The 27,936-nt window shown below is 51.0% G+C and overlaps 1 protein-coding gene across 1 annotated transcript; it reads left to right on the forward strand.

Moving 5' to 3' along the window:
• Positions 1-1,171: 1,171 nt before the first annotated feature.
• Positions 1,172-27,894, forward strand: NUP160 (nucleoporin 160). The gene is made up of 35 exons (XM_036384800.1): positions 1,172-1,374; positions 1,540-1,750; positions 2,686-2,908; positions 2,991-3,069; positions 4,316-4,430; positions 7,436-7,594; positions 8,469-8,546; positions 9,091-9,188; positions 9,780-9,864; positions 10,091-10,159; positions 10,787-10,870; positions 11,318-11,488; positions 11,573-11,672; positions 12,803-12,968; positions 13,516-13,631; positions 13,739-13,899; positions 15,007-15,140; positions 15,414-15,484; positions 16,970-17,129; positions 17,576-17,645; positions 20,369-20,467; positions 20,714-20,833; positions 21,505-21,600; positions 21,688-21,782; positions 22,420-22,516; positions 22,612-22,717; positions 22,835-22,995; positions 23,515-23,575; positions 24,683-24,793; positions 25,797-25,920; positions 26,108-26,209; positions 26,437-26,578; positions 27,142-27,267; positions 27,342-27,446; positions 27,533-27,894. The coding sequence occupies exons 1-35, from the start codon at positions 1,172-1,174 to the stop codon at positions 27,617-27,619; spliced, it is 4,185 nt and encodes a 1,394-aa protein (XP_036240693.1). The 3' UTR covers positions 27,620-27,894.
• Positions 27,895-27,936: the final 42 nt, after the last annotated feature.

Genomic DNA, 27,936 nt, shown 5'->3' on the forward strand with positions numbered 1-27,936 from the left:
GGGACGCTCCTGACCCTGTCTCGGGATGCACCGAGTGTGGCAGACCCGCAGCCACTGCGTCACCCGTGGGATCCCTTCCCAGGGGACACGGGCACCCGAAGGGGTCCCAGCCCCAGCCATGGGCACCTCCCATTCCTGCTCGAGGGACATAGACGGGGACGTAGGGACACAGACAGGGACACAGACAGCCATTGCCACCAGGCACGGGGTGGATGCAGGGCACCCCTCGGTGCCTCGGTGGGATGGGTGCCCACGGGTGAGGCCTGGTCCCAGTGCCCTTCCATCCCACCTCAGCCCCTTCCGTGACTGATGCATGGCCCTGGCACTGCCGTGACACTTGAGTCCCCAAATCCAACTGTGTGCCAAATCCAACTGGGCTCCAGCCCCCCCAGTAAAGCTGGGCCCCAGCTGGAGCCCCCGGCCCCTCACAGCACCTGCCACCAGAATGGGCCCATTCTACAGGCGGGTGCCTCGTGCGCCGGCCCTGGATCCGCTCAAAGGCCGGATTGTTCCGAGCAGAGTGGGAGCCTGGCCAGGCCCAGCGCTGGCACTGGCACTGTGTGGTGTTGTGGGGGGACGTGTGGCATCCGTCGGATGGTGGGATCCCCATGGCCCTCACCAGTATGGGAACATGTGCTCTGCCAGTGGCTGGGTCCGGTGTGCTGGACATGCCCGGGAAGGCGGCTGCGGCTGCTTTGCCGGGATGAGGTATGGGCACAGGTGGGTGTCAGGAGCTGGCAGGACGGGTGCTGCTGAGGGCACATGCCCCCACTAGACCAGACCTCCTGTCCTGTTCCCCAGTGTCCTGCCCCAGATTTCATAGATCCTCCTCAAACCCCTTCCCCAAATCCCCCTTTATCTTCTCCCCATATCCACTCTTCCTGTAGCCCCTCCTCTTCTCCTCTCCCGGTAGCCCCTTCCTACACCTTCTCCCCATTCTCCCCTCCCCATAGTCCCCTTCCCACATCTCCATGCCAGATCCCTCTCCTCACCCTCCCGCCCCGAGCCCTCCTTTCTCCTCCCTTCCTCTCCCTCTTGCCCCTTGTCCTCCCGCCCGCCAGGGGGCGTCCTATCCCCTCTTGCCCCCGTCCTCCCGCCCGCCGGGGGGCGCCCGCTCCCTCCCCTTCCCGCCGTGCCCCGCGCGGCCAAGGCGGGAACGCGGCGGCCCAAGATGGCGGCAGCTCTGGCGGCGCGGAGCTGCCTCGAGCTGAGCGCGGCCGGCCGGGCCCCGCCGCGATCCCCGCAGGAGCTGAGCTTCGTGCCCCCCGGCATCGCCCCTCTCCCCGCCGGGCGCTACAGCGACAGTGCCGGCGGCTTCTGCTACCAAGAGAGCGCGCAGCTCGGGGCCGCCACCAGGAATCGCTGGGTGCGATGGTGAGTGCACGCCCCCGTCCGCCTCGCTTAGACTCTCATCCACATCTCTCCCTTCTCACCCTTCTGAGACCCTCCTGTCCCTCAGATCCTCCTCATCCTCATCTCTGCCCTTCGCTCCCCTCTCAGACCCTCCTCATGCTCAGGTGTGCCCCTCTGTTCCCGCAGGAGCACGTCGGGGGACACGGTGGAGCTGGTGGAGGAGTCCCTGGACGTGAACCTGCTGAACAACGCCGTGCGGCTGCGGATCCAGGGCTGCCCGTTCCTGCCGGGCGGGATCCACCTGTGCGAGGTGCAGAGTCACCTGGTGGTGCTGCTGATCACGGCGCAGACCGTGCACCGCCTGCTGCTCCCGCACCCCGCCCGCCTCTACCGCAGCGTGAGTGCCAGGAATGCCGCCGGGGGCCGGGGCAGGGGACCCTGTCAGCACAGGGAGGGCTTGGGAGGGGGTGGGTGACACAAAATACAGCGGGAACAAGAAGAAAAGTGGAGGTTTGGGGAATTTAGCCATGTTTTGCTCAGGAACTGGCTGGGTGTCCAGCCTGTGTCATGACACTGTAGTTGAGCTCCTGCTGGGAATGAGCTTCAGCTTTTCCAGAGCCCTCCCTGGCTGGATTGTCTTTTTTTCCCTCAGCTGAGAAGGCTGCAGGATGGTTTTGTCTGGGTTGGAATCTGTATTTCATGTGGCAGATGGATCCTAGGCAGGGTTTATATCACATTTACCATCATTCCATGGATGTGGGCTGGAACTGGATGGTTTTTAAGGTCTCTTCTGACTGGAACTATTGTAGGATTCCGTGATTCTCCCCATTTGCTCTGACTTTTCCTCTTGTGCCTGCTTCTTACCAGGATCCTCTCCTCTCTTGGAGAGCTTCTCTCCTGCTTTTAGAGCTCTGGAGAGCTTTCCCAAGGGATGACCCTGTGCTGTGGCAGAGCTGCTCTTCCTGGGATGTGTCACCAGCAGTTTTCTCTGAGCTATGCCAGAGATTTTTTACTGGAAAAATCTTTATTATCAAGGAGACAGTTGCCATTCCATTGATGTCTGGTGGTTTTTTTTCCCTGTACCGTAGATACATGTGCTCAGGATTTGATGTTTTATGGAATCCTCTAGGATCATGGAGTCCAGCACTGCCAAGGCCACCCATGTCCCCAAGCACCACATCCACACAGGATGGGAATTCCACCACTGGAGCCTGTTCCAGTGCCTGATAACCCTTTCCATGAAGGAATTATCCCTGATATTCATATGGGCTTCATATATAGGAAAACCTCCTCTGGCACAACTTGAGGCTGTTTTCTGCTGTTTCCCCACAGGAGCTGATAACGGAGAGCCAAGTGCAGTCCGTGTTTACAGATATCAGCAAGATCCACATCAGGGATCCCTCCAATTACTACGTGATTCCCAGCGTGCCAGGGCTGGCTCCCAACTCCGTGGCCTCTGCAGCCTGGCTGAGCAGTGAGGGAGAGGCTCTCTTTGCCCTTCCCTCTGCCTCAGGAGGGATCTTTGTCCTTAAGCTGCCTCCTCCTGATGCTCCTGGTAAGGATTGGGCACTACAACCCCTCTCCCATCTTGGAGTTTAATTTGATCTTCATTTTTGATTTTCCTTTTGTTTTTGAAGGAAGTGTTTCTGTCGTGGAGTTGAAGCAAAGCTCGGTGGTGCAGCGTTTCCTCACGGGCTGGATGCCAACTGCCATCAGGTAAGTGCCTGGGGACAGATAAACTGAGCTAATTTTGGCTTTTGGACCCCCTCACCTGGAATTTTTAGCTTGAGTCACACAGGCACCTATAAATACTCCACCCAGAAAAGTTAACGGGGTCACAGGAGCTATCAGAATATGGAAGTTGGGAGTGGAATGCTGGATTAGCAGGGTCCTGCTGTTCCGTGTGTCTGTGAATATGTTCTCTAGTAATTGGCCTCCAAGGATTTGCCCAGGATGTGGCTCACAGCCAGCATGGATTAGGGATTACTCTGCCCTTGTGCTGAGGAGCCAGGCGTGTTCCTGACGAGCAGAGGTTACATGGGGATCACACGGATGCTCCGTGGTGGGTTGGGATCTTTAGGGTGGCTTAGAGGGCAAAGCTGAGTCCTAGAGCTTTTTTCTTGGAAGTGGGAGTGAGTCCTTTGATGCCCTGAGTGATTTGGACCATTGTGGGGGTCTGCCCCCAATGGATGGGTTGGATGGATCCTGCCTGGGGTCTGGCAGGATCCATCCTCCCACATTGCTCTCCTCAATTTGCTGCTGTTCAAGGTTTACTTTTTTGCTGTTTATTTGTTTACTTTTTGGGCCTGAAGCTGCAATGGTCTCCTTGGTTCTTGGGCTAGAAAAGGATTGTGTTGTCTAACTAAACTGGGAAGAGAACTTGCTAACATTTCATATGAAGTTCAGAGTTCTATACCAATGCAGTATGGAATCTGGAAAATATGAAAGCTAAAACTTAAGGTATCATGGGGTTGTCAGGATCCTTGCTCATGGCTTCTTGGGTCCTTGTCAGAGGCTGGCAGGATTCATGCTGGGACTGCTTGGATCCTTTTTTCCCTCTGGATCCTTCACCTGTGTTTTGCAAGTACCAGGCTGGGGATGGGGAAGTGGGAATCTGCTTCAATTCCATCAAAGCAAGTGAAGAACTGGGTGTCACTGGTGTGGTGGGATCATTTGCTCTGTGGGTGCTGAAACATTCCCTTCTCCCAATCTCATCTAGTGGTTTATTCGGATTTAAGCACAATGGAGGAACCCCACTGCCTTGGATCTGTGCACCTGCCATGATTTAGGATCATGAAATCCTGGAACAGTTTGAGTTGGAAGGGGCCTTAAAGCTCATCCAGTCCCACCTCTGCCTAGGGCAGCGACACCTTCCACTAGACCAGTGTCCAGGCTGGGTTTGGACACTTGCAGGGATGGAGAATTTTCTTTGAAGGTGTTGATGTAACGTCTGGTTTTCCAGAGGTGATGGTGGCCCCTCGGATGTGCCCGTCAGCCTCTCCGTGCACTGCCTGGATCACGATGCCTTCCTCTTCGCCCTCTGCCAGGACCATAAGCTCCGGATGTGGTCCTACAAGGTGAGCAGAACCTGGGGTTGGGGGAGCAAAACAAAGCCCAAGGAATCACAGGTGAGTGCTCCACATGGATCTGTCTCCCTTTAAATTGTGGCTGTGGCTTCTCCACACTGGGATATGGGACAATATGTGAGAACAGTCATGGTGTGTGTTTGTAGCAGTGTCTGTGAAGTGTGGAGTTTCCTGTCCAGCTTCATTCCCGTAGGTACACAGTTTGTGGGAATTGGGAGTGGGGCTGTGCCTGAGCCCCATCCCCAATGGGCTGCAGCTGTGAAAAGCAGGTGAGCAGTGTTGAATGAAGGTAATGAGGTGTTACTGACCAACCACCAAAGGGAACAGAGGGCTCACAGGTGCAGTGCATCAACAATAAGGGGTATGAAAGGTTTGGCTGAAGGACAAGATGAGCAGATGCTTGCAGCTTTCTGAGGTGAGCTGATGTTGCTCTGTATGGGCGGATACCTGAAGCCCTCTGATGTGGTAGGGTGATACTCTGGATGGGTTGGAGCCTCCTGATCTTGTATGGTGATACTCTGTGTATAGTGGCCCTCTCAACTGCAGCCTATACTGTGGTGTATGTTGTGACCTGTGGTGACCCTGATGTGACTTGGGGTTTGGCTGTAGGGTGAGGTACAGCCTGAGACAGAGCCCAGCCTAGTGGTGAGAGCAGCAGGAGAAGCTGCCTGGTCTGAACCAGACTGATTTTGACACCTGGGGTACAGTTGAGCTGCTGAGGACATAATGGGAAATAACTTATCAAGTGAAGAACAGAGTGTTTTATCTACATGGAAAGCTTTGTGGAAAAGAGAAGGAATTGAGACTATTGACTATGCCCTTTGTAGTGTTTTACTATGGACAAAGTCATAAGATTTTAAGACTGATGCAAGTACTGCATTTACTGGTTGGAAAGAAGTTAGGAAAAGACTGTGGGACCTGGACAGAGCTGCCAACGTGCAAAGGACAAGCTGGGGGATGTGGCGCACCTCTAGCTATTCACAGTGCAGAGCTTCCCGTCTTCTTCTTGCAAGAATATCAACACAGTGATACTGTGGAGTGCAAATGCCCAAATGTCTATATCTTGAAAGGATCTCCAACAATCATCTGTCTTAGAGGACAGTGGATAAGCCCCCCAGCTTGCCTGGTGTTCTTTACAGCATCGGAAGAAGATATGGGCAGAAACAATATTGAGCTGAAATGGGTTGAATAAACTGTACTCCACAGGTGACTAAACTGAATTCCATTGTAAACCTGGATATTTGAAAGACCCAAGTATTCCTAATTACAGTGTGTGGAGGGGATATTGGAATACCCGTGGTGCACTGTGGGAAGGAACTGCTCCCTGGATAGGAGCACTATGGAAAAGAACTATGCTCAGTTGCAGTCATCCAGCCAGTTGAGTCCTTACTGTTGCTCAGGGGACCCTGCTGTCTTTGAGTGCAAGCGCTGGTACCAGCAGGTTTCCCAGAGGGAGAAATTCACAGCACACTGCCTAGATGGAGTGATTCCATATCCTCTGTGTGAATTATCATCCTTGTTTGGGTAGATGGAAATGGCATGAGGGAGCCTAGCTGTGGAAATGACAGAGCCCTCAACCAACCTGGTGACTTGAGCTCAACTTTTCCTGGTGTTTCCCATTTTGCTGGGCTTTGTTTGCAGCTTAGGCAATGTTCTGCCTTGGAATTTGTTCTTGTTTTTATTACTGGATGGTTGTCTTTGCATATTATCCACATTAGATCTAGTTTTGTAAATGTATTTACATAGTATGCAGACAAAGGGTTGTGCTTGCATTTTATCAATTCTACACGGATCTCACTGTTATTTTATTAAAAATTGTAAAAGGATTATAACTTGGAATTATATAGCTGTATAATTATTGATATCGTTAAAAGTTGTATAGCTATTGGGTGAATTGTATAGCTGTTGATTTTGTTGATATCTTGGTGTTTGGCCTTTGGCTTATTCTTGTATGTTGCTATTGAAATTGTCAATATTCTATAAATGTAAGCATAAAGATTTTAATAATATGCAAGTTTAGAGAGTGAATCAAGGTCAGTACAGGGATGCATTCTAGAGTTGATGGAACCTACAAAACAGGTACTTGTACCATGTTTACTATTTCTTCTGCAAGGGCCCTGTAGAGAAATAGTAGACATAGCATTTATTTAAAAGAAAAAAAAGGGGGAATTGTAGGTACACAGTTTGTGGGAATTGGGAGTGGGGCTGTGGCCGAGCCCCATCCCCAATGGGCTGCAGCTGTGAGAAGCAGGTGAGCAGTGTTGGAGGTGATGAGCCATGGAGTGCTGAGGTGTTACTGACCAATCCCCAAAGGGAACAGAGGGCACACAGGTGCAGTGCATGGACATGAGGGGTATGAAAGGTTGGGCTAAAGAACAAGAAGGGCAGAGACTTGCAGCCTTCTGAGGTGATAGGCTGTTACTAAGGTGTTGCTGTGTATGGGTTGAAACCTTCTGATATTTTATAGCGATACTCTTGTGTATCATCATGCAATGTATGTGTGGCTATCTCAGTTGCAACATACACATTGCTGGGCTAAGGGTTGTTTCCAGACCTACTGGAGCGTTTGGGAAGGCAGGCAGGAGCGCTTTGAGGCCCAAGGAGCCATCCCAAATGGATTTTCTCCTGCTTTCAGCAGTAATGAAAGTGTCTTTGTCAATAGGAAGTTAATAAAAGCCTCTTGCTCCAGATATTGAGTGCCAGAGCTAATGGAGCAGCACGGTGCTTTCACGGCTCAGTGGCATTGGAATGTGCTGTGGGAGGGAGGGGAAGCTTTCTCCTACATGCCAGGGCTCTGGCAGCCCGTGGGATTGGTGGGAAGGGGGCCCAGGTGAGCTGGGAGAAGCCAAGGAGTGGTTCAGGTAAGTGTACAGAGCCATAATTCACATCTGTTGTGCAAAGTTCTGGGCAGATGTCTGGAAGGGGGAAGGAGAGGAGCGGTTTCTCAATCCAGAGTATTTCCTAAGCTGCTCTCCTGATGCTTTTGATGTTTGCAGGATCAGATGTGCCTGATGGTGTCGGATCTGCTGGAGTTCATGCCGGTCAGCAGGGACCTGCGGCTGGCGGCCGGCACTGGGCACCGCCTGCGCCTGGCCTTCTCCCAGTCCCTGGGCCTCTACCTGGGAGTCTACATGCACGCTCCCAAGCGAGGGCAGGTATGGAGCCACGGGCTCTTCAAGCTGCAGGACTCATTCCCCTAGGACTTGGGTTTGGAAGGCAAGAAATAGGGAAAAGTTTCACGTGTGACCCTCTGGAGGGATCGGTGGTTTCTAAATAAACATTTTTCCCCCCACAGCATTGGGGGATATGTGTGCCCGAGCTCTGGGAGTGGAATTCCCTGTATGACTAAGTTGATCCATCAGGGCTGGTTCACTTGTTTACCTCCTGCTCCGAAAGCGTGGATGTGCCGTGGGAAAAGGAAAGGTCCAAAAGGAGCTAAAAGCATGGAAATGCTGGTGGTGTGTTTACACCAGGCTCCTGGGAGCATGTGGATGCTTCTGCAACTTGGGGAGAACTTTTTGTGGAGAAGGATAAATTTAGCAGGAGGGGAAGGACGGCATAAACCAGGCTCATCTGTTGGACAGCTTATCCCTTTCTCCAGGGAATTCCCACACAGAACAAGAGTGTGTAACATGAGTCCTGCTGTCCCATGAGTGCTCTGCTCTGGGAAGAACATGCAAAGCTGGGTCTACAGCTGAGAAATTGGTGTTTTCCCACCTTACTCCCCTTCTTTTCCCACATCTTGTGGTCACTGGTAGTGCTGGGTGTGGTGGTCTTACAGTTTTTCAAGTTTGGTGTTTGAAAAGACTTGGGAGTCCTTCAGGTCCAGGCAGGGATGAGTGTCCTTGGGGAGAAGTGTGAAGCCAGGATTTCCGTGCAGAGGGTCCAGTGGTGTGCTCAGCTCACTCTTCTTGTCCTCTAGGTTCTGTTACCCCTAGCACCAGGCAGGGAGACGGACTGGAATGATGATGTTCCATGAGATGTGTTGGTTTAGTCCTTCAGGAAGTTATTTATGAGGTGTGTTTGTAGTTTTGTGTCTTCCAGCTGGTGAGCACTGAGAGCAACCGCTACAGCCTTGACCACATCTCCTCCCTGTTCTCCTCACAGGTGAGAGCTGGGGCCTGGCCCCCAGGAGGAAGAGTCCTGGACTTTGGGATTTAAATCACAGAGTCACAGAATGGTTGGGTTGGAAGGAACCCCTTAAAGCTCCTCTTGTTGTTCCAATCTCCTGCTGTGGGCAGAGACACCTTCCACTAGACCAGGTTGCTCCAAGCCGTGTCCAACCTGGCCTTGGACACTTTCAGGGATGGGGCAGCCACAGCTTCTCTGGGCAGCCTCAGCACCCTCACAGGGAACAATTGCTTCCAGTATCCCATCTGAATCTCCTCTTTCTCAGTTTAGAGCTGTTCCTCCTTGTCCTGTCACTCCAAGCCCTTATTGAAATTCCCTATTTGTCTTTCTTATAGATTTCCTTCAGGTACTGGAAGGGGCAATTAGTTCATCCCAAAGCGTTCTCTTTTCTGGACTGAAAATTCCCAAAGCCTGTTAAATTCCACAGGGGAATGTTTTGCTGTTGTTAAGTATCCACCTTTCTCTGCTATATTCTAATTTGGGGATAAGAAAGGAAATTGGCTCTTTCCCTCTTTCCTAGGAGACTCTGGTTGACTTTGCCTTAACCTCAGCTGAGATCTGGGCACTGTGGCACAACGAGGAGAACCAAACTGTTGTGAAATACATCAACTTTGAGCAGTGAGTTTTGGGCATGGGTCACTGGGATAACTGCAAGAAAACCTTGACAGAGCTCCTCAACTTAGAGATTTATACTCAAGCTGCCGGAACATGGAAAATGTAAAAATCCAGGCAGCAGGATTGCTGAAAGTGGAGTTTGAGTGTGGTAGAGGGAGCGTTGTGCTTCCCCACAGCTACTTCAAAACAACCAGGTGGTGCCTTCCAGGAAAAAACATGTTCTGGGGAGATGGTGATGGGAAAGGATCATCCCTGAGTATAAAGCTGAGAGGATGGCTTGGTGCAGGGCCAGGGAGTTGAGGAATGGATGAAAAATGCTGTGAGTGTGCAAATTTTAGGAGAAGAAGCTACTGGTCAGTCTCAGAGTTCCTTGGGAGTTCGTGAGATGGGGAGAATGTTGAATTAAATGAAGGATTCCAACATGTTCCATCAGTTTATGGCTAGGAATGCCACAGTTAACCTCTCCTGCCAAAATCTGTCCCTTGTCACTGCACAAACCTCCTTTTCCACACCCAGAGGGCTGTTTTTGCTGATGAAAGCCACAGGTATGGTTCAGGTGGATGCCAAACTGATTCCAGGTTTGTTTCCTTCCAGGAATGTTGCTGGCCAGTGGAACCAGGTGTTTGTGCAGCCGCTTCCTGAGGAGGAGGTGACGGTCCGGCAGGATCAGGACCCCAGGGTGAGCCACCTGTAGAACAGCACTGAAAGCAACGAGGTCACTCAGGAGAGAGAATGGGAATAAACAAAGTCAGGAGTGTGCAGGAAGCCGTTTTTGATCCCAGGTTGGAGCTGGGTGTGGACAGAAACGCAGATCCAGGGGATGATGTTGATAATGAAAGACCAGAAACAGCAGCTTAAATGTTCTCCTCATCCTTGAGCTTCCTGAAGTCATGATCTTTTTGCAGGAAATCTACTTGGAATATCTCTTCATGCCGGGCCGGTTCTCTAATGCAGCCATCCAGAAGGCTTTGCAGGTGAGTGAGAGGGAATTTGGGATGCTCTCTCTTCATCCTCTTCCTGGCCCTTTAGATGTGAGGCAGCAGGATTCCTTGGAGCTCTTGCCAGGCATGTTTTCATGGGGACTCCCTGGAGTGAGTTGGTGGCTGCTGGGCTGTGCTGCAGCTGCTGTGTGCTCATAGCTAGAGATGGAACCTGGAATCCAGATAATTGGTTTTTTCCCCCTTGGATAGCACAGCAAGTTGATGAGCTTGTTTTTCATTCCTGCTGATGTAGCCAGGAGAATGGGGGCTCAGCGCCCTGTGGTGCTGTTTGTCAGGATGTGTCATGGAATTTTTAAGGTCAGAAAAGCTCTCTGAGATGGTGGAATCTGACAATTCCCTTCAGCACTGCCATGACCACCATTAATCCATATCCCCAAATGCCACATCACCTGGATTTTAAATCCTTGAGGTGTGGTGGTTGCACACTGCCACACATCCATGTATCCCAAATTTAGCATCCAGATCTTTTTTTTTAACACTTCCATCCTACAAAGTGCTGGCTGATGCTCTTGTCCTGCTTTACCTCACTGAGTGCTGCTTGAACCTTTGGTGAGACTTTTATTTTGCCTTAAAATCCAAGTTTCTTATGCTGCTTTGCAGATCTTTTCTCAAGGAACTGAGAGGCACATGGATCTGACGTGGGAGGAGTTAAGGAAAGAGGTCACCTTAGCTGTGGAAAATGAGGTGAGATGGATTTTCCTTCCAGGATATTGTGTTGTACATGATGTCACGATATTTTAGGTGCCAGGTGACCCCACACCTTGGTTTATCCTTTCTTTCTCCAAAGGGAGTGATGTAACTTTTTTAAAAAAGTACAAGTCTTCATCCTTCCTGCCTGGGGTTTCCTTTTCCCTCTTGGGTTTTTGGAATCCTGGCTGTTCTGCCTCTGCTCCCTGTGTGCACTTTGGTCACCCATCACATGGTGCCCAGACCACCACCCTGCAGAGCAGTTGCTCATCGTTTTGGAAGATAATCCAAAATAGAGGGATTATCTTCCAAATAATCCAAATAATAATTATTAGGAGACCTACCTGAGAGATCCCTATGTTCTTTTTGGGTCTGAATTCCCTTGTTTTATCCTGCTCTTATTTCACTTGGCTGTTCCTGATTCCGTTGTTTTGCCCCCACCAGTTCCAGGGCAGTGTGACAGAATACGAGTGCTCTCCAGAGGAGTTTTGGCAGCTGCAGGTGGAATTCTGGTCCAAGTTCTATGCCTGCTGCCTGCAGTACCAGGAAGCTCTTTCCCGGCCCCTGGCCTTGCACCTGAACCCCTACACCAGCATGGTGTGCCTGCTAAAGAAGGTGAGGCTGGGTGCTGGTGAGGTTCCCTGAACAACTTTCTCCAGAGGATTTGGGAAGCTCAAGGACTTTCTCCTCACCTTTCAGGGCTCCATGTCCTTCCTTGTGCCCTGCTCCTTGGTTGATCATCTCTATCTCCTCTCCAATGAGCACCTCCTGACTGAGGATGATGCTGCCATCTTTGAAGGTGAGAATACATAGAGTTTCTCCCCTCCTGTTAGAGATCTCCATAGAGATCCCTTGAAGAGCTCCTGATCCATAGCTGCATGCAAATAATTTTATTTTGGCTTTGCAGGGGTACTTATTTTGTGAAATTTGCCATCATGCTCACACCAGCAATTAAAAAATAGTGTCAAGGCTGCCAGTAGAGTAATGGAATTGTTTGGGTTGGGTGAAATTCTTCCCTGTGAGGGTGGGGACGCCCTGGCACAGGTGCCCAGAGAAGCTGTGGACACTCCTTGGGAGTGTCCAGTGCCAGGGTGGACAGGGTTTGGAGCAGTCTGGGATAGTGGAAGGTGTCCCTGCCCATGGCAGGGGGTGGAACTGGATGGGCTTTTAGGTCCATTGCAACCCAAACCGCTCCAGGATTTATGAAATGTTTTCACATCAGCTGTGGAAAGGGGCCGTGCTGTTCCTTGTCTCCAGGAAGTGAATGCCAGAGTATGGAAAACATGTCATTAATATTGTCACCACAGTGCCCTCTGTGCTTTGCTGGCCCTGGAATGCCGTTTCACTAAGAAAAAGGCAGTGGAAAATGTTACCTAAGCTCCATTTTCATGCTTGAGTGATTTTTATATATTTTTATAAAGTGGGATCGTCATCTGTTTGGTTGAGCTTTTTGTGGAGCAGAGGGAGGGAAAGCTTGGAGGCCTGAGCTGGATTGGGATCCTCAGCAGGAGCCCCAGCAGTTCCTCTCCTGGCTGTTTAAACAGTCACGGTCTCAAAAAATGGGATTTAATTTAAAATCTGACCCATAAAGGATTGCACAGCTGAGCTGAGCCTTTTTCTTCAGGATATATTTTTTTGTGCTGCTTATTTTCTTTCAACCTGTGGCTGGAAAAAATCCCTTGGAGGGAATTTCATTTTTTTATTGTTGCATCATTTTTTATTTTCTGAATAATAAAGCCCATATCTTTCCCTTGTTGACTCCTGAGCTTTAATTCAGCCTCATTGTTATTGGGGAAGGTTTGGCACAGGGAACTGGGACCCGTCTGCTGTTACTGGTGATAGGAGCTGAACTAACTGGCTTTTGCATGGTCTTCCCACCTTCCCTTGGAAATCTCTTGGAAAATACACAGTTAGATTCTTTCATTGCAGATTTGGAGATGTCTCGTGATGTTGTCTGTCTTGTCCAGTGCCTTCGCCTGATTGGAGAATCAATTTCTATGGAAATGGCATTCATCATGGAAATGGCTTGCTCCCGCCTCCAGCCTCCAGAAAAGGCTGCAGAGCAGATCCTGGAGGACTTGATAGCTAATGACACGTAAGGAGATGGGTTTTCCAGAAGCTTCTCAGAGTGGCTGAGCTGGGATTGTCCAGAGCTGTCCCTGCCTGTCATCCAAGGACGTTTGAGATGTGTGGGCTCCTTGCCCTGTGCTGCAGGAGACTTTTCCAGGGATGGGGACCGTGGTTTGGAGTTGTTAGCAGGGTCTTTCATCCACAATCTGGAGAGCAGAAGAGACACAAATTCCTGTTAGGTGTGAAAAGAAGTGCCTGGAGACAGAAGGGAGAGAATAGAGCCTTGGTCAAACCTTGTGGTCCTGTCTGGTTCCTGTGCTAACCGAAATTGTTTCCTTGTGGAATGCCAGCTATCTGGCTGTTATTTCCTGGTAGCCTGAGGGAGTGGAATAAATAGACTGGTCCCTTCAGGCGCTGTAATAAAACTCACAAGCTAGCCAAGGATTCCAGTTAGGAATGTCCAGGCTGATCAGATACTGATCCTCACTGGAAGGGAGTGTAAGGGAGCCCTCTTCAGCTGGAACCCTAGGTTGCTGTTCATGATGATGAGTAGGATCTTTTTGATGTTGCAGGGAAAATGTGATGGAGGATATCCACAGCAAACTGCAAGAGATCAGGAACCCCATCCATGCCATTGGATTGCTCATCCGAGAGATGGACTATGAGACAGACGCTGACATGGAAAGAGGTGAAAGCTCTTCACCAGCTTCTGGGAAACGCTAGGAAGTGTCCTTTATCCTGGGAATGGTTCCTGCCTGTGTGGCTCCTGCCTCACCTGGGTGGTTTTCCCCTCAGCTCCTCACCTGGCGCTGCGCATGAGTCTGTCCCAGCTGTTCGGCAGCAGCACCGCGGCGCACGTGGTGTGTGGGGGGGTGGCCAAGATCTGCACCGTGCGCTTCCTCCTCTGCCGGGACCTGCTCATCCTCCAGCAGCTCCTGCTGCGCCTCGGAGATCCCGTGAGTACAGCTCCTGGCACTTGGGAATCCCGTGGGGTTCTGCTGCTGGTGCAGGGCGGAGCTCTGTCTCACCCCACAAGGCTGTTGGAATAGCCCGAGGCTTGGGCAGGTCCTGCTCTCTCCTCCAGCTGCTTTTGTCTTCCTAAGCAAAGCAGCCTAATTCCCTTTACTCCTCTATGAACATCCAGGAAGCAGGAAGCCAAGCTGTATTTGTGGGAGGAGGGCATGGATTCCAGCCTCCTGTGTGAATCAGCACACATGCAGCACTTCCAGCTGTCCCTCTCCCAGCAGCGATGGCAGCTCCGTTCTCTGGCAGCACACTCCAAGGTTGCAGTTTGAGCCCCTTGGAAGCTGCTCCAGCCAGAGCAAACAGCCCCCACGAGGGTAGCTGTGTTTGGAATGATTGGATGGACTGGTCTGGGTCTGTCCCACCCAGCCTGAGGCCATGTGAGGCAAGGTGCTGCTGCTTTGGATGTACCCAGTGATGTGGAACAAGTCCCCAGACAAGGACAGCCTTGTTTAAACCAATATTATTTGCTTAGAAATAGCCAGCAGTTTCCTGGTTGACAATAAATCCCTTTTTCCTGGATGAGGTTATCCTAGTAGCATTTAAGGTGCATTGCAAGGTGCTCTCTGGAGCTGGGCTCTCCCAGACCATGAGGCATGTGACCTGCTGCTTTCCCACCTTGATGTACCTGTGTCCTTCAAAAGCTTGGCTTGTTTCATCTCCTGTGACTCTTTGCTGGAGCTTATGGAGACTCCGAGGTGATCTCTGCAGCAAAGCCATGATTTCAGTCTCAGGGACAACAATCCTGGAATGCTTTGGGTTGGAAGAGAACTTGAAGAGTGTTTAATTCCAAGCCCCTCACATGGGCAGGAGCATTTGCCACTAGGCCAGGTTTCTCCAAGCACCTTCCAGTCTGGCCTTGAACACTTCCAGGCATGGGGCAAGAGTTCCTGCTGGTTCCCTGGAAGGGCTGAGTTCCTGCCAGGCTGTTGAGCACCTTGCTGTTCGCAGAAGGGACAAGCTGGGCCTGCCACAAACATCTCTGGTTGCCCTTGTCCTGCTGTTGCTCAAGTGTGCCAAGCTCTGGGCTTTCCTTGCAGATGGTTTTGGGAGGGGGACAGCTCTTCCAGTCCCAGCAGGACTTGCTGCACCGCACCTCTCCCCTGCTGCTGTCCTACTTCCTGATCCGGTGGGCGAGCCAGTGCCTGGCCTCCGACGTCCCCGTGGACACGCTGTGAGTCTCTACCTGACCTGGCTTTGAGTCCTCCTTAATCCACCTGAAATGCCCTTCCTGGTGTGGAAAGCAGGTGGTTGCTGTGGGAGTATCGCTCCAGGAGCACTGGGGAGGGTTTTTTTCCTCCTTCCATGTTCTGAGCTGACTCTGCCTTGTGCTAAATCTGCCCTGTGAGGCCTCGCTGTTCTGTGCTCCGTAGGAGTTGAACAATGAGCACAGTTAAAGCGGGAGGCCTTTTGTTGTCTCTTCACTGATGGCTCCTTTCTTCCCTAGGGAATCTAATCTGCAGCATCTCTCTGTGTTGGAGTTAGCAGACACCACGGCTCTGACACCACACAAACTGGGTAAGGTGTCCACGGATCATCAACTCTCCCTTTCAGTTATTTAAGCCTGACTCTGCCACCTAAGGGAAGTGCTTTATGCAGGGAGCTAATGGACTGTGTGGTTGAATGACCCTGATTTAAGTGGGGATGTTTGTCAGGCTGTCCACAAAAAAAAAACCAAAAAAAACAACAAAGCAACAGCAAAGGATCTCAGAGCGCTGAACTCTGATTTTACTCTCAGCCTGAGAAGGATGGGAATGCCTCACTCAGCTGAAAATTTGTCATTCTAACCCTGGCAGCATCAGCCAAACTTACCCCTCACATACTTTACAGTGGCTGTAGTAGCTCAGACCAGGTCTGTCACAGAATCCTGGAATGGCTTGTGTTGGAAGGACCTAAAAGCTCAACCAGTTCCACCCCCTGCCATGGCAGAGACACCTTGCACTAGCTGGAGTTGCTCAGAGCAACCTGTTCCATCCAACCTGTCCTGCTCTCCACCCTTTACCCTACAGCAACCAAGAGCAGCAGCTCAGGGAAGCATGAAAATGTTGAAGTACTTGCCCAAAATGTGTTTAAAAATATGGAAATACCTCCCCAAAATATTGCAGCTGATATTTGGTTCATATTTTTTATCTTCTGCTGCAAAGATGTAACTTTTGGGTTAGTTTTTTATTGGGAGACTATAAGGCTGCTTAATTAGGGAAATGTGGGCCTTGAAGTGGTTCCAGAGGGAGGAGGTGAACAGGGATGGGAAGGAAACATGCAGGTAAGAGCTTGCTGTGACTAGTCAGCACTTGGAGGCTGAGGTACTTCAGAGGGAGCTGGGGAAATCTGGGACAAACAGGCAGCAGTGCCACGTGTGAGCTGGGAAAGAGCTTCCTCCACTTTCTGACATGGGGGATCTTCAGAGCCTGAGCTCTCCCTGATGGAGAGTCTGGGTGCAGAAGGCAGCTGGAAATGTCAGGGAAGTTGAAAACATCCTTTGTGTGTGCTGGTGTCGTGGGTTATTTCTTGGCTGGCTCATGAGGAAAGTCCTGTTTGGCCACTGTTCTTTGGGGAGAAATATGTGAAACATAGGGGAAGGAGGTGGCAGCTCAGGGAGAGGCGTTGGGAACAGTCGGTAAGGGGGGATTTTTGGGATGCTGGAATGAGGAGGGAGGGAATGGAACAGCCAGCTCAGCACTCCCTCAGCCCTGTCATGCTGGAAAGCTGCAGCTGGCCTGGGAATAACAAGTGGAGAGGGAGCAGAGCCTTTTTTTGTGTGTTTTAATTGAACTGTGGTTAATAAACACTGCAGGATGGGGCACTTTGATCTCCTGCTGCTCCCTCTGACTTAACCAGACAGCAGGAGAAATCCAAAACCAACAAGTTGGAGTGTGGAACGTGCTTTTGGTTTGCCCTGGCTTAATCTGTGCTGTTTGGGCTGATGAGCACAGGACAGGGTGGAAAACCTGGGATCTCTACTGCAGGCTCTCTACTCACTGTTCCTTTCATTTCTACTTTTAGTGTCCGGCCCTCAAACAATCGTGGAGCTCTTCTTTCAGGAAGTGGCCAGAAAACACATCATATCCCGACTCTTCCTGCAACCAAACACCTCTTTGGCTGAGACAAGTTTGAACTGGCCCCACCTTATCACCTCAATAGTGACTGATTTTCTGCCTCTCCTGTATCCTTGGCTGTGAATCCATTGCCACTGAGCCTCCTGCCATTCCAAAATCAGTTTTCTACCTCCAAATTTCCAAGACAAACCTCCTGAAGGAGTGAGGTTGTTGGCATTAATGGGATTTGTGGGTATTTTAAGATTTCACAGATTTCATCCTGTTTAGGTGCACGATAAAGGATTTGAGTTTTTGACTTTAAGCCCTTAAGCTCTCACTACTTGACTTGGTGGGGTGGGATGCTGGGGGATTTGGAAGGGTAACAGGAGTTGGGGATTAGATGTACTGGTGATTTTGTTCTAATATGGATAAATCTTATTACAGAATAATGATTTGTATAAAGAGCAGCTTAATCTTCTCTCCTTTCCCCCCACAAATGGAGCGTGAGAGGCATGTTGGCTTCCAGACTGGTTCTCCAGACTGGATTCTCCTGTGTTCCTTAACCTCTGCTCAGATGGCCCAGCAATCCCAGCTTCCTCTTCCCAGAGTGCCTGATGGGGAGCTGTCAGTACACCCAGCTCCAGGTGAGTGCATCATGCCAGCCCTCACAGATGCTGGAAAACTCCCTGAAGCATCATCCTTCCAAGTGCTGGAGTTCTGCTTTCCCCTGGTCATGAAATGGTTTGGGTTGGAAGGGACTTCAGAGCTCATTCAGTTCCATCCCCTGCCATGGACAGGGCTACTGTCCACTATCCCAGGTTGCTCCAAGCCCTGTCCAAACTGGCCTTGGACAGTTCTAGGGATGGGGCAGCCACAGCTTCTCTGGGCAACCTGTGCCAGGGTGTCCCCACTCTCACAGAGAAGAATTTCTTCCCAATATCCAGTGTAAATCTCCCCTGTTTTAGTTTAAAACCACCACCCCTAATCGCTGTTCTCTGAGCTGAGACAATGCCACAGAGTGTTTGATGGGGAGTGATTTAAGATTGTGGAATCCCAGAACAGTTTGGGTTGGAAAGGACGTTAAAGCTCATCCCATTCCACTCCCCTGCCATGGGGAAGTCATCTTCTGCATTTTCTCTTTCATCTGTTTTCAAGAGCATCCAGATACTCAGGTTTATGCTTTTCCCTTTCCATGGAGGAGTTTATCCTTCCAGGGCTTGTCTGGCCGCATGACACTGCGCTCCTGAAACATCTTTGCAGAGCCTCTTTAAATATCCCAGCAATCCTAGAGCTTGTTGGCTGCTGGTGTGCCCACAGCCTTTCCTGTACCACCTCTGCCTGTGATTGCCCATGGGACCTGGGTTCAGAAGGATTTCTTCAGTCCAGAAAGGACTAATTTATTTCTTAAATGTCCTTATTAGTAAAAAACCAGTGTGAGAAACGCCTGTCATCATTCCATCCCTGGCTGCTCCTGGCATCCCAGTAGCAGGGATGGTGGACTCCTGATTTCCAGGGGTTTTAGACTGCTGTTTTTCAGATCACTGTTCCTCCACCTTTCTCCCTATGCTCTTGGCAGCTGGTGTTGCTTGTGCTCGAGTTCTGACCTGCACAATTCCTTGTCTGCAGCTCCACGTGATGTGCAGCTTTATCCCTGTCTGGGCATTCCTGGAGGCAGCAGGCCAGGCAGGCTGTTAGTGACCTGTTTTTCAGCAGAACCTTTCATCCTCCCAGTCCCTCATACCTGGGGGCTGAATTGCTTCCTTTTGTGTTGCTGCTGAGAAGAATTGAGAGAAGAATTTCAATTCTTTAGAGCTTTTGAGCCAGGAAATGCCAAGATTGGAGCAGCATCATTCTCCCTCCTGGCATATGTGCAGGCTTTGAATCTCCTCGCATTTCTTTCGCCTCACTGGTGTCTCCTCCAGGCTTTTATCTTTGCAGAGCCCAGCTCCTCCTCCTCCCCACTGCCTTCTGTTCTTCTCCCTGATCCCAGTCGTTCACAGAAACTGGGATTAAGTGCCTTGACCCCAGGGAGGTAACAGCAACTTTGCTGTGAGCATGGTGACCCAAACTGGGGGGGTACAGGAGGCTCCTTGCAAGGAGCAGACGGGCACAGGGGCAGTCTGGTGACACAGCAGAGGGCTGGGACATGGGCCAAAGCTCTCCATGTTGCTCACTGTGTGTTACAAGCTGGAGCAGGATTTATCCCTTGTAGCTTCTAATCCAGGGAGTGAATCTGGGCTCCGGATACGTTGCCACGTGGTTTTGAGAGGACTCATGGCCAGCAAAGGTGAGGCAAGAGGTGCTGATGGTTTGTGCACCTGTAGAGGTGACTCGACTTCCAAGTCCTGGTTTCTCTTCCCAATTCCTGCTGAGTCCCATGGCCCTGCTAGCAGGACATGGCTGCTTCTCCAAGGATGACGAGGATGCTGTGCTGGCACAGGCCCAGGCTGGGTCATCTCACTTTGTCTGTGCCCTCAGTGCCATCGGCACTCCCTCCCATATGCTGTAATCCATGTGCTCCCTTGGCTGCTGGCCCTCTCCTGCACAGGTATTCCCCTTCTAGCACCTGCCTTGCCCATTGTACTGCAGCCTTAGCTCTGCCCTCCACGTTCTGTCAATATTTTCCCTGCAGTTGGCTGCAACAGGATGTAGGAAGAATCCTGTCTGATTTTTGGGTGTGTTGGGAGCTGTTTCTGAGGTGCTTCACACAGACACTGGAGCTGTTTAGAGCACTGTTTTTCCCAGGAGCATGCAGGGGATATCTCCCCCTTACAGGGCTGGAGCAGCTTTGATCTGGTGAGCTGAGAGAACTGGGAACATGGAACCTGGAGAAGAGAAGGCCCCAAGGTCTCCTGGGAACCTTTTCCAGTGCCTAAAGGGGCTCCAAGAGAGCTGGAGAGAGGCTTTGGAGAAGGACCTAGACTGACAGGACAGGGAGAACGGCTTCCTACTAAAAGAGAGCAGGGCTAGATGGGGTACTGGAAAATATTGTTCCTTGTAGGGGAGCTGAGGCCATGGCACAGCCTGCCCAAAGAAGCTGTGGCTGCCTCATCCCTGGAAGAGTCCAAGGCCAGGCTGGACAAGGCATGGAGCAACCTGGTCTAGTGGTAGGTGTCCTTGCCTTTCACAGGGATGTGGGTCTGGATAGGCTTAAGGGGTCCCTTCCAACCCAAATCATTCCAGGATTTCATGATCAGTGCATCCAAGGGACTGTGGGGTTGGAAAGACCAGCCCTCAAGCTGGAGAAGCAGGACTTGCCTGAGCACAGTAGCTAAAGGAGCCACCACAACGTTGCTGGTCCTGGCTGCCTGCAGATCACAAGTGAGTGCTGACCTGAATCCAAACTGCCATTCCTTCTCTCCTGTAGGAATACATCCGACTGCTGCAGCCCTGGTGCCACGTGAACATGGGCTCCTGCTGCTTCATGATGGGCAGGTGCTACCTCGTCATGGGGGAAGGGCACAAGGTGAGGCCTTCCCTCATCTTCTTCCCAGGGTCTGGGACCTTTTCCCCTTGGGAGGGAGAGGTGCACAGGAAGCAACCTTCCCAAGCTCTGCCTCCTTTGGGAAAGGATTGGATTGGAGCGGCCTGGTGCGATCTGCTCTTGGGAAGACCTCACAAGCTTGGGACAGGCAGTGTTGTCCCCTCACCTGAACAGCAGGTGTATCAGTCACCTGAGGGGACAGTGAGCTGATTCCAGGTCTGCTTCCAGGCTCTGGATTGCTTCTGCCAAGCTGCCTCTGAGGTGGGAAGAGAGGAGTTCCTGGACAGGCTGATCCAGCCCGAGGAGGGCGAGGTGGTCTCCACACCACGCCTGCAGTACTACAACAAGGTATAGTGCTGAGCGGGTAAACTGGCACCAAGTCCTCCCACACTGGAGAGGGAATTCCTCCTCAATCCCTGCCTTTGTGGGAAGTGACTTGAGCCTCAGAAAACTTAGCTTTTGGAATGTGAAATGTGTACTTGCTTTTCTTTGTTTGGGGGTAATGATAAGCTGAGTATGTGAAATTTAGGTACTTTCCACCTATTGGTTTCCTAATAGCTAAGGACTTGGTTATCCAGCAGAAAAAGGGAGGATGAGATCCAGCTGCTGGAAGCAGAAGCCAGGCATGTCCAGGCTCGATGTAAGATGCTGCCTAAGGCAAGGGTTACTAAGCTCTGAGGCAAATTAAAGTGAGTATGTTTAAATTGAGATAGGATCTATCCTTCTGCATAATGCTGTGGTTCAGGCAGGCTGCAAGCATGGAGCTGGGCTTGATGAGGGATTCCCTGGATTTAGGATCCAGAAAACTAATCATTAATGCTTGAAATGCTTCGAAAATCCCTCACGTACAGAGGTGAATCCTGCAGAGAAGCTGTAACCTGGTCCTGTTGTGCTGGGATTTCATCCAGATCCCTGCGGTTTACCCAAATATTCCCCTTTAAAGTCTAATCCCTTAAATATCTCGAGGGGCAGGAACAGCTCCTAAAATAAAAACAACAACAAACCCTCCTGCCTTCCAGGTCCTTCGCCTGTTGGAGATGCTGGGTCTGCCAGAGCTGGTCATCGAGCTGGCCACCCTGGCCATCATGGAATCAGCAGATGACTGGAGAAGCCAGGTACAGCCATTTCTTTCCCTGTTTCTTCAGGAACCTCTTCCACAGGAACTTCTTGCTGGGTTTATAACTGATTTGTGCTGTTTTCAGGCTACTTTGAGGACCTGCATCTTCAAACATCACTTGGATTTGGGGCACAATAGTGAAGCCTATGTAGCCTTAACACAAAACCCAGATCCAGGCAGGTAGGTGACAGGCTTATGCCTTTGTTTTGGAGGTCCATGGTCCCATTTTTCCATGAAACTGAAGGGAAAATGACACTTTAGGGGAGGGCATGACTGCTGTGTTAAGTTAATGTGTAGAGGTGGCTTTAAAAATGTAGAGTTCATTTTTGGATGTTCATCTGAAGGACACCTGGGATTGGCACCCTCTCAAAAGAGAAAAATGGGAGGAAGAAAAACAAGGAAGAGATTGTAGGATCATTTGTGTAGCATTGTATGTTTAAAAAGCTGTAGGAGCCTAGTTGATTTTGCTTAATGAAAAGATATAGTGTTGAGTTTTCAGTTTGGAAAGTGAACTGTGTAGGGAAAGCTTTATCCTAGCAGAGGAAAATATTGGAATAATGGGGGAGAAATAGGAATGCTCTTTAACTAATTGAAGGAGGAAGACTGCCCTCCTGAGAGGCCTTTTCAGAGGATCTCTGTTTCCAGTACAGGAGAAATATGAAGGTTTAAGTTGGTTCTTAGCCAGGAAAAACCCTGCAGGGCTCATTTGGAAGGCAGGAGCTTGTCACAAAGTGGTTGTTTGTGGCTTAAATCCCGGGCTTGTTCCTGCTCCTGGGTTTATTCCTGCTCCTCCAAAGGGTTGTGCTTCCCTCTGCAGGCAGCTGGACTGCTTACGCCAGCTAGTGGTGGTTCTCTGCGAGCGATCCCAGCTCCAGGACCTGGTGGAATTTCCTTACGTGAACCTGCACAATGAGGTAATCCTGCACTGGGATCACAGCTTGGGGAGGGGAGGGGCACAGCCCTCCCTTTAAGGGGATTATGGACCTGCTGGAGCCTCTGTGTGCTGCAGGTCGTTGGGATCATCGAGTCCCACGCTCGGGCCGTGGATCTGATGACTCACAACTACTACGAGCTGCTCTACGCCTTCCACGTGTACCGGCACAACTACCGGAAAGGTAAAGCTTGGGATGCACCTGTACCTGCCCACCTCCTGGGACACCCTTTTCCTGCCCCTGCCAGCTGTGTGACCTCTCTCTCCAGGCTGTTGGCTGATGACTTTTCCCTGTTTTCAGCTGGAACAGTGATGTTTGAGTATGGCATGCGGCTGGGCAGGGAGGTGCGGACGCTGCGAGGGCTCCAGAAGCAGGGCAATTGTTTCCTGGCTGCCATCAACTGCCTGCGCCTGATCCGCCCGGAATACGCCTGGATAGTGCAGCCAGCCTCTGGGGCTGTGGTAAGAATGCTGAGCTTCCTGAAAAGGAGCTTCCAGAATCCTTTCTGATGGCAACAGAGACATTGGACTTCTTATCTGCTGCTTGTGACCAGCTGTCCTGCTCTGCTCATTGACCCCATCCATTACCCTTGTGCCATTCCCCCTTTTTTAGGGCAGGAGGAAGTGGGGTAGCTGTTGGGAATGGGCTGGTGGATAGATACAGGAGTATATCACCTTGTGCTGAAGACAGCAGATGTCTTGGGGAATGTGAACAGCTGGAATACCAGTCCAGAGGAGAGTTAGTGTTGTGTTTCAAATCCCAGTCAGGACTCGGGGAGGTGGTGGCTGCGGCCTGGTCACCTGATCCTGATGTTCCTGATAGCCCAGGATAAAGTATCCTGAATTCCCAAGGGACTGCACAGCTTCCCTGGTCCGAATCAAGGCTTGAAATGGAGAGCTCTTGTTGGGATTTATTCTATCAGTGATTTATCCTTCAGAAACCAGGTGGGTATAAATTCTCTTTCTGCTTTTTTCTGCAAGTATGAGCGTCCAGGAGCGTCCCCGAAGAGGAGCCACGATGGGGAGTGCATGGCTGTTCCCAGTAAGTGCCCAGTCCTGGTCCTTCCCATGCCCCTGGAGTTTCTACAGCCTCTCTGCAGCTCCCATGGGAGCTGGGACATGGCTCAGGGCAGCTCCTGCCTCCACCAGATCAATAATTTGTGGGATTTTAAGGTCATTAAATCTCCCAGTGTCTCCCAAGAACAAGCTGCCACTATTCCCCAAGGAATACAGCAATTTCCCCAAGAGAACAGCTATTCCCCAAGGAGCTTCTGTGCCTGCTCCTAACAGCTTGATGCCTTGACAACACTTTTTTTCCAGTGGAAGTAATTTGTAATTTAAAACAAAACCATTTTTTTGAGGCAATCTCTAGTTTTTCAAGGCTGTTTGTGCCTTTGGAAATCCTGTTGGGAATAAGCTCTGTCTGTGTCTGCCACAGCCCAGGATGTGGGATCAGGTTATCCTCAGCGTTCCAGTAGGAAAATTTAAGGTCAGGTATTTTTAAACCTGCTTCTTTTTCTGAAGAGGTTTTTTTTGTGGCATGTGCCTGGCAGGCAAAGCAGCAGCTGCTCCCAAATATTATCTAACATCTGGAGAGGGGGGAGCAGGACAATGGTATCAAGGACATAAGCACAGTCAAGGGAGTGGGGAAGAGTCAGCAAATCCTAATCATTCCTTTGGTGCTTTTTGGGGTACAAATCCTCTTAGGATGGGAGAGGGTTGTAGAGATGCTTTTACAAGGACTCCGGGGAGACCTCAGAGCCTCTTCAGTGCCTAAAGGGGCTCCAAGAGAGCTGGAGAGGGGCTTTGGACAAGGGATGGAGCACCAGGACAGGGGGGAATGGTTTCAGACTGACATGCGGGTGGGACTAAATGGAATGTTGGGAAGAAGTTCTTCCCTGTGAGTGTGCTGAAGCCCTGGCATGGGTTGCCCAGAGAAGTTGCAGCTGCCCCATCCCTGGCAATGTCCTAGGCCAGGTTTGACAGGACTTGGAGCAACCTGGTCTAGTGGATGGTGTCCCTGCCCATGGAAGTGGATGAGTTTTAAGGTCCCTTTCAACCCAAACCATTTTGTGATTCCATTACATTCTGCACAGTGCTCAAAGAGCCCTTTTTGAAGTACCGAGAGCCCAGTATCCATCTGTTCCAGGCACTCGGCAGATCGAGATCCTGGAGCTGGAGGATTTGGAGAGGGAATGTCTGCTGGCACGGATCCGTCTCACCCTGGTGGAACACGACGTGTCAGCAGCAGCTGTGGCAGGTGAGGGGGGGTCAGCCACTCTGTCCTGTCCCAGAGGCAAACCCAGAAGCTGCCAGGGACCATCAAATTCTCATCCCTACTATGAAATCCAGCCACTGACTTCAGCAGGGTCTGAGATGCACATCAAGAGAACCAATTTTAAGTTTTCCACCTCTTTTTTTTTGGCTTTTTCAAGATCTGGTGGTCTGCAGTGGGCGTGGGAGGAGCTTCTGAGTTGGGACAAAAAAAAAGGCATTTTGGAAATAATGGAAGCAAAGAATTATTAAGGCTGGAAAAGACCTTCAAGATCATTAAATTCAACCTTTTTGATTGATGAATAATTTATTTTCCTGGACAGTCTTGCTTTGCTTCATGGAACGGTGTTAAAAAGTTGTGAAAGTTGTTCCTTTCTGGGAAGCAGGAAGGTATAACTCTCCCACCTGGAGTATTTTAGTATCTCTGGTACAAGTTACACAACATGTCCACATCTTTCCCCTCTAAATGTCAGGAGGAGGTGAATTCCCAGTGTGGGATTGCAGGGAAAGGATGGAACAGCTGCTTTGAGGGCAGAGCGGTGACGCAGGGAGCCGAGTGCCACAGTTTCTGTGCTGCCAGAATATGTATGCTTGGATGCAGGCCTGTGATGAGGCTGTGCTCTCCCTAACCTCAATGATCTTGGGGATCTTCTTCCAACCTTAACAATTCAATGATTCTAAGCAGCAGCATTTCCTTATCGTGTATTGCTACCTGTGTCCCTCTCCTGTCCCTCTCCAGCTGGTGGTCCATCAGGGACAGCTCCGTAGGTCACAGCTGCTCTGTCCAGTCCCTTCAGGGATAGCTGCTGGGCTCATGGGATGCTCTGGAGGCCAGGAAAGCCTCCAGCCATGGATTGAGGAGTACTGCTGCTGGATATTGGAGGCTCTTGGCACCCTACTGCTGCATCTCTGAATGAGTAACACCGGGCGAGGCCTGGTGAGCACTGGGTGTTACTGGGGAGGCTTTACCTGCTCTTCCTCCCCTTCAGGCAACTCCACGCCTGAGGAAACGGTGTCTCTGCTGGTCCGGGCCGGGCTCTTCGACTCGGCCATCACCGTGTGCCAAACCTTCAAGCTGCCCTTGACGCCCATCTTTGAGGGCCTGACCTTCAAGTACGTCTGGGTGCCCTCACACCTTGGGGGATGCAGGGGCTTGGGTGTGCAACTTGCCCAAGAGCCTTCTTTCCCTGTCAGTCCAGCTGGATTGTTTGTTGGGAATAGTCCTGTAAGGGACTTTGATGCCAGTGGGAAGGGGCTGGCTCTGGAGGGACCCACCTTCCCATGGCTTTTGGTCGTGCAGGTGCATCAAGCTCCAGCTGGGAGGGGAAGCGGCACAGGCAAAGGCCTGGGACTGGCTGGCAGCCAACCAACTCTCAGCCCTGGTCACCACCAAGGAGTCCAGGTAGGTTTATCTCCACAGTTTGGGAGGAGGAGGATCTGGAGACAAGAGCTCTGTGCAAATCCAGAGGGTCTCAGGTCCTTAAAACCCCTAAGGCCAAAACTGTGGGCACAGGATGTGGGGAGAGCTGTGCTTCCACCCTGTCCCCACATCACCTGGAGCACACCATGGCCTCATAGATGGGGCAGGAGCTGCTGGCACGTGTTCCACTGGGAACTGTTTCCTTGCAGTGCCACAGATGAAGCCTGGAGGCTGCTGTCATCCTACTTGGAGCGTTACCCATCCCAGAACAGCCTGTACCATCGCTGCGTCATCAACAAGCTCCTGGCACACGGGATACCTCTGCCCAACTGGCTCATTAACAGCTACAAGGTGAGAACAGCTGTCCGCAAAAACCCCAAAATTCCAGATTTCCCAGAGCTGCTGGATCACCCTCTCTCCAGTGGACACCTGCCAGGTGCTCTGTGCCTGGTACCAAGGCTCTGAGCTGCGGTGGTGTTTGCAGGGGTCCCAGGATGAGGGAAGAGATGAGAATGTTGACTTTATGTTTCAGAAGGTCTGGTTTATTATTTTATGATATATATTTTATTAAAACTATACTAAAAGAATAGAAGAAAAGATTTTATTAGAAGGCTAGCTAAGAATAGAAAAGGAATGATAACAAAGGATTGTGACTGACTGAGACAGTCTGGACAGCTGGACTTTGATTGGCTATTAATTAGAAACAACTAACCAATCAAAGATCCACCTGTTGCATTCCACAGCAGCAGATAACCATTGTTTACATTTTGCTTCTGAGGTCTCTCAGCTTCTCAGGAGAAAAAATCCGAAGGAAAGGATTTTTCATAAAACATGTCTGTGACACAGAGCAGGTTCTCTCAGCGTGGTCCCAGTCCTGGTCACATTCCCTGGCTGAGTTTCCCTCTTTCTGGCAGGAAGTGGATGCTGCTGAGCTGCTACGCCTGTACCTGAACTACGATCTGCTGGAGGAGGCTGTGGATTTGGTCCTGGAGTATGTGGATGCTGTGCTGGGCAAAGGGCACCAGTACTTTGGGATCGAGGTGAGCTCACCCGCAGTTGGGATGTGGTGGGATGTTCCTTGGGGACATGATGTGAGGGTTCCTCTCCGTTCCAGGTCCCTCTGTCCCCAACATCCCCCACGATGTGGCTTCCCTACACCGCCATAGACCAGCTGCTGCAGGCGCTGCGGGAGAGCAGCGCCAGCGAGAACAGCGTTGTGGTGGGTACTGAGCACCAGCATGGGGAATGGCGTGGGAGTGTGGTGGCACAGGGTAGGATCCCTCCTGACTCCTGCCTCTCTCCCAGCTCTATGAGAAGCTGAACGACAGGATGGAGGACTACCAGCAGAAGGTCAGCGTGGCCACCATGGAGCGCCTGTACTGCCGCCCCTAGTCCAGGTGACGTCCCCAGGAGCGTCACCATCCCACCCTGCAGTGCTGGTTTTACCCATTGGTTTTCCATAAAGATCCGGTTCAGGGAGGTGGAGTGCCGAAGGGCGTGTCCCCTCACTGTCCCTTTTGTGGGCAGTGCGTGAGCAACCGAGCTGGGGTGTGTGGCCTTGACACCCCCTTGCTCTCTGCCTCCTCCAGACATGGAACTGTTGGGAATTTCTTTTATTTATTGGTATGTTTTTGGATCAACTTTAATAAAATGGAACTGTTATTTGAGGTGTGCATAAGGATGTGGGGGGAAAAGTGGGGACTGTGGTG

This window comes from Molothrus ater, chromosome 6 (assembly GCF_012460135.2).
Source record: "Molothrus ater isolate BHLD 08-10-18 breed brown headed cowbird chromosome 6, BPBGC_Mater_1.1, whole genome shotgun sequence".
NCBI lineage: Eukaryota > Metazoa > Chordata > Aves > Passeriformes > Icteridae > Molothrus > Molothrus ater.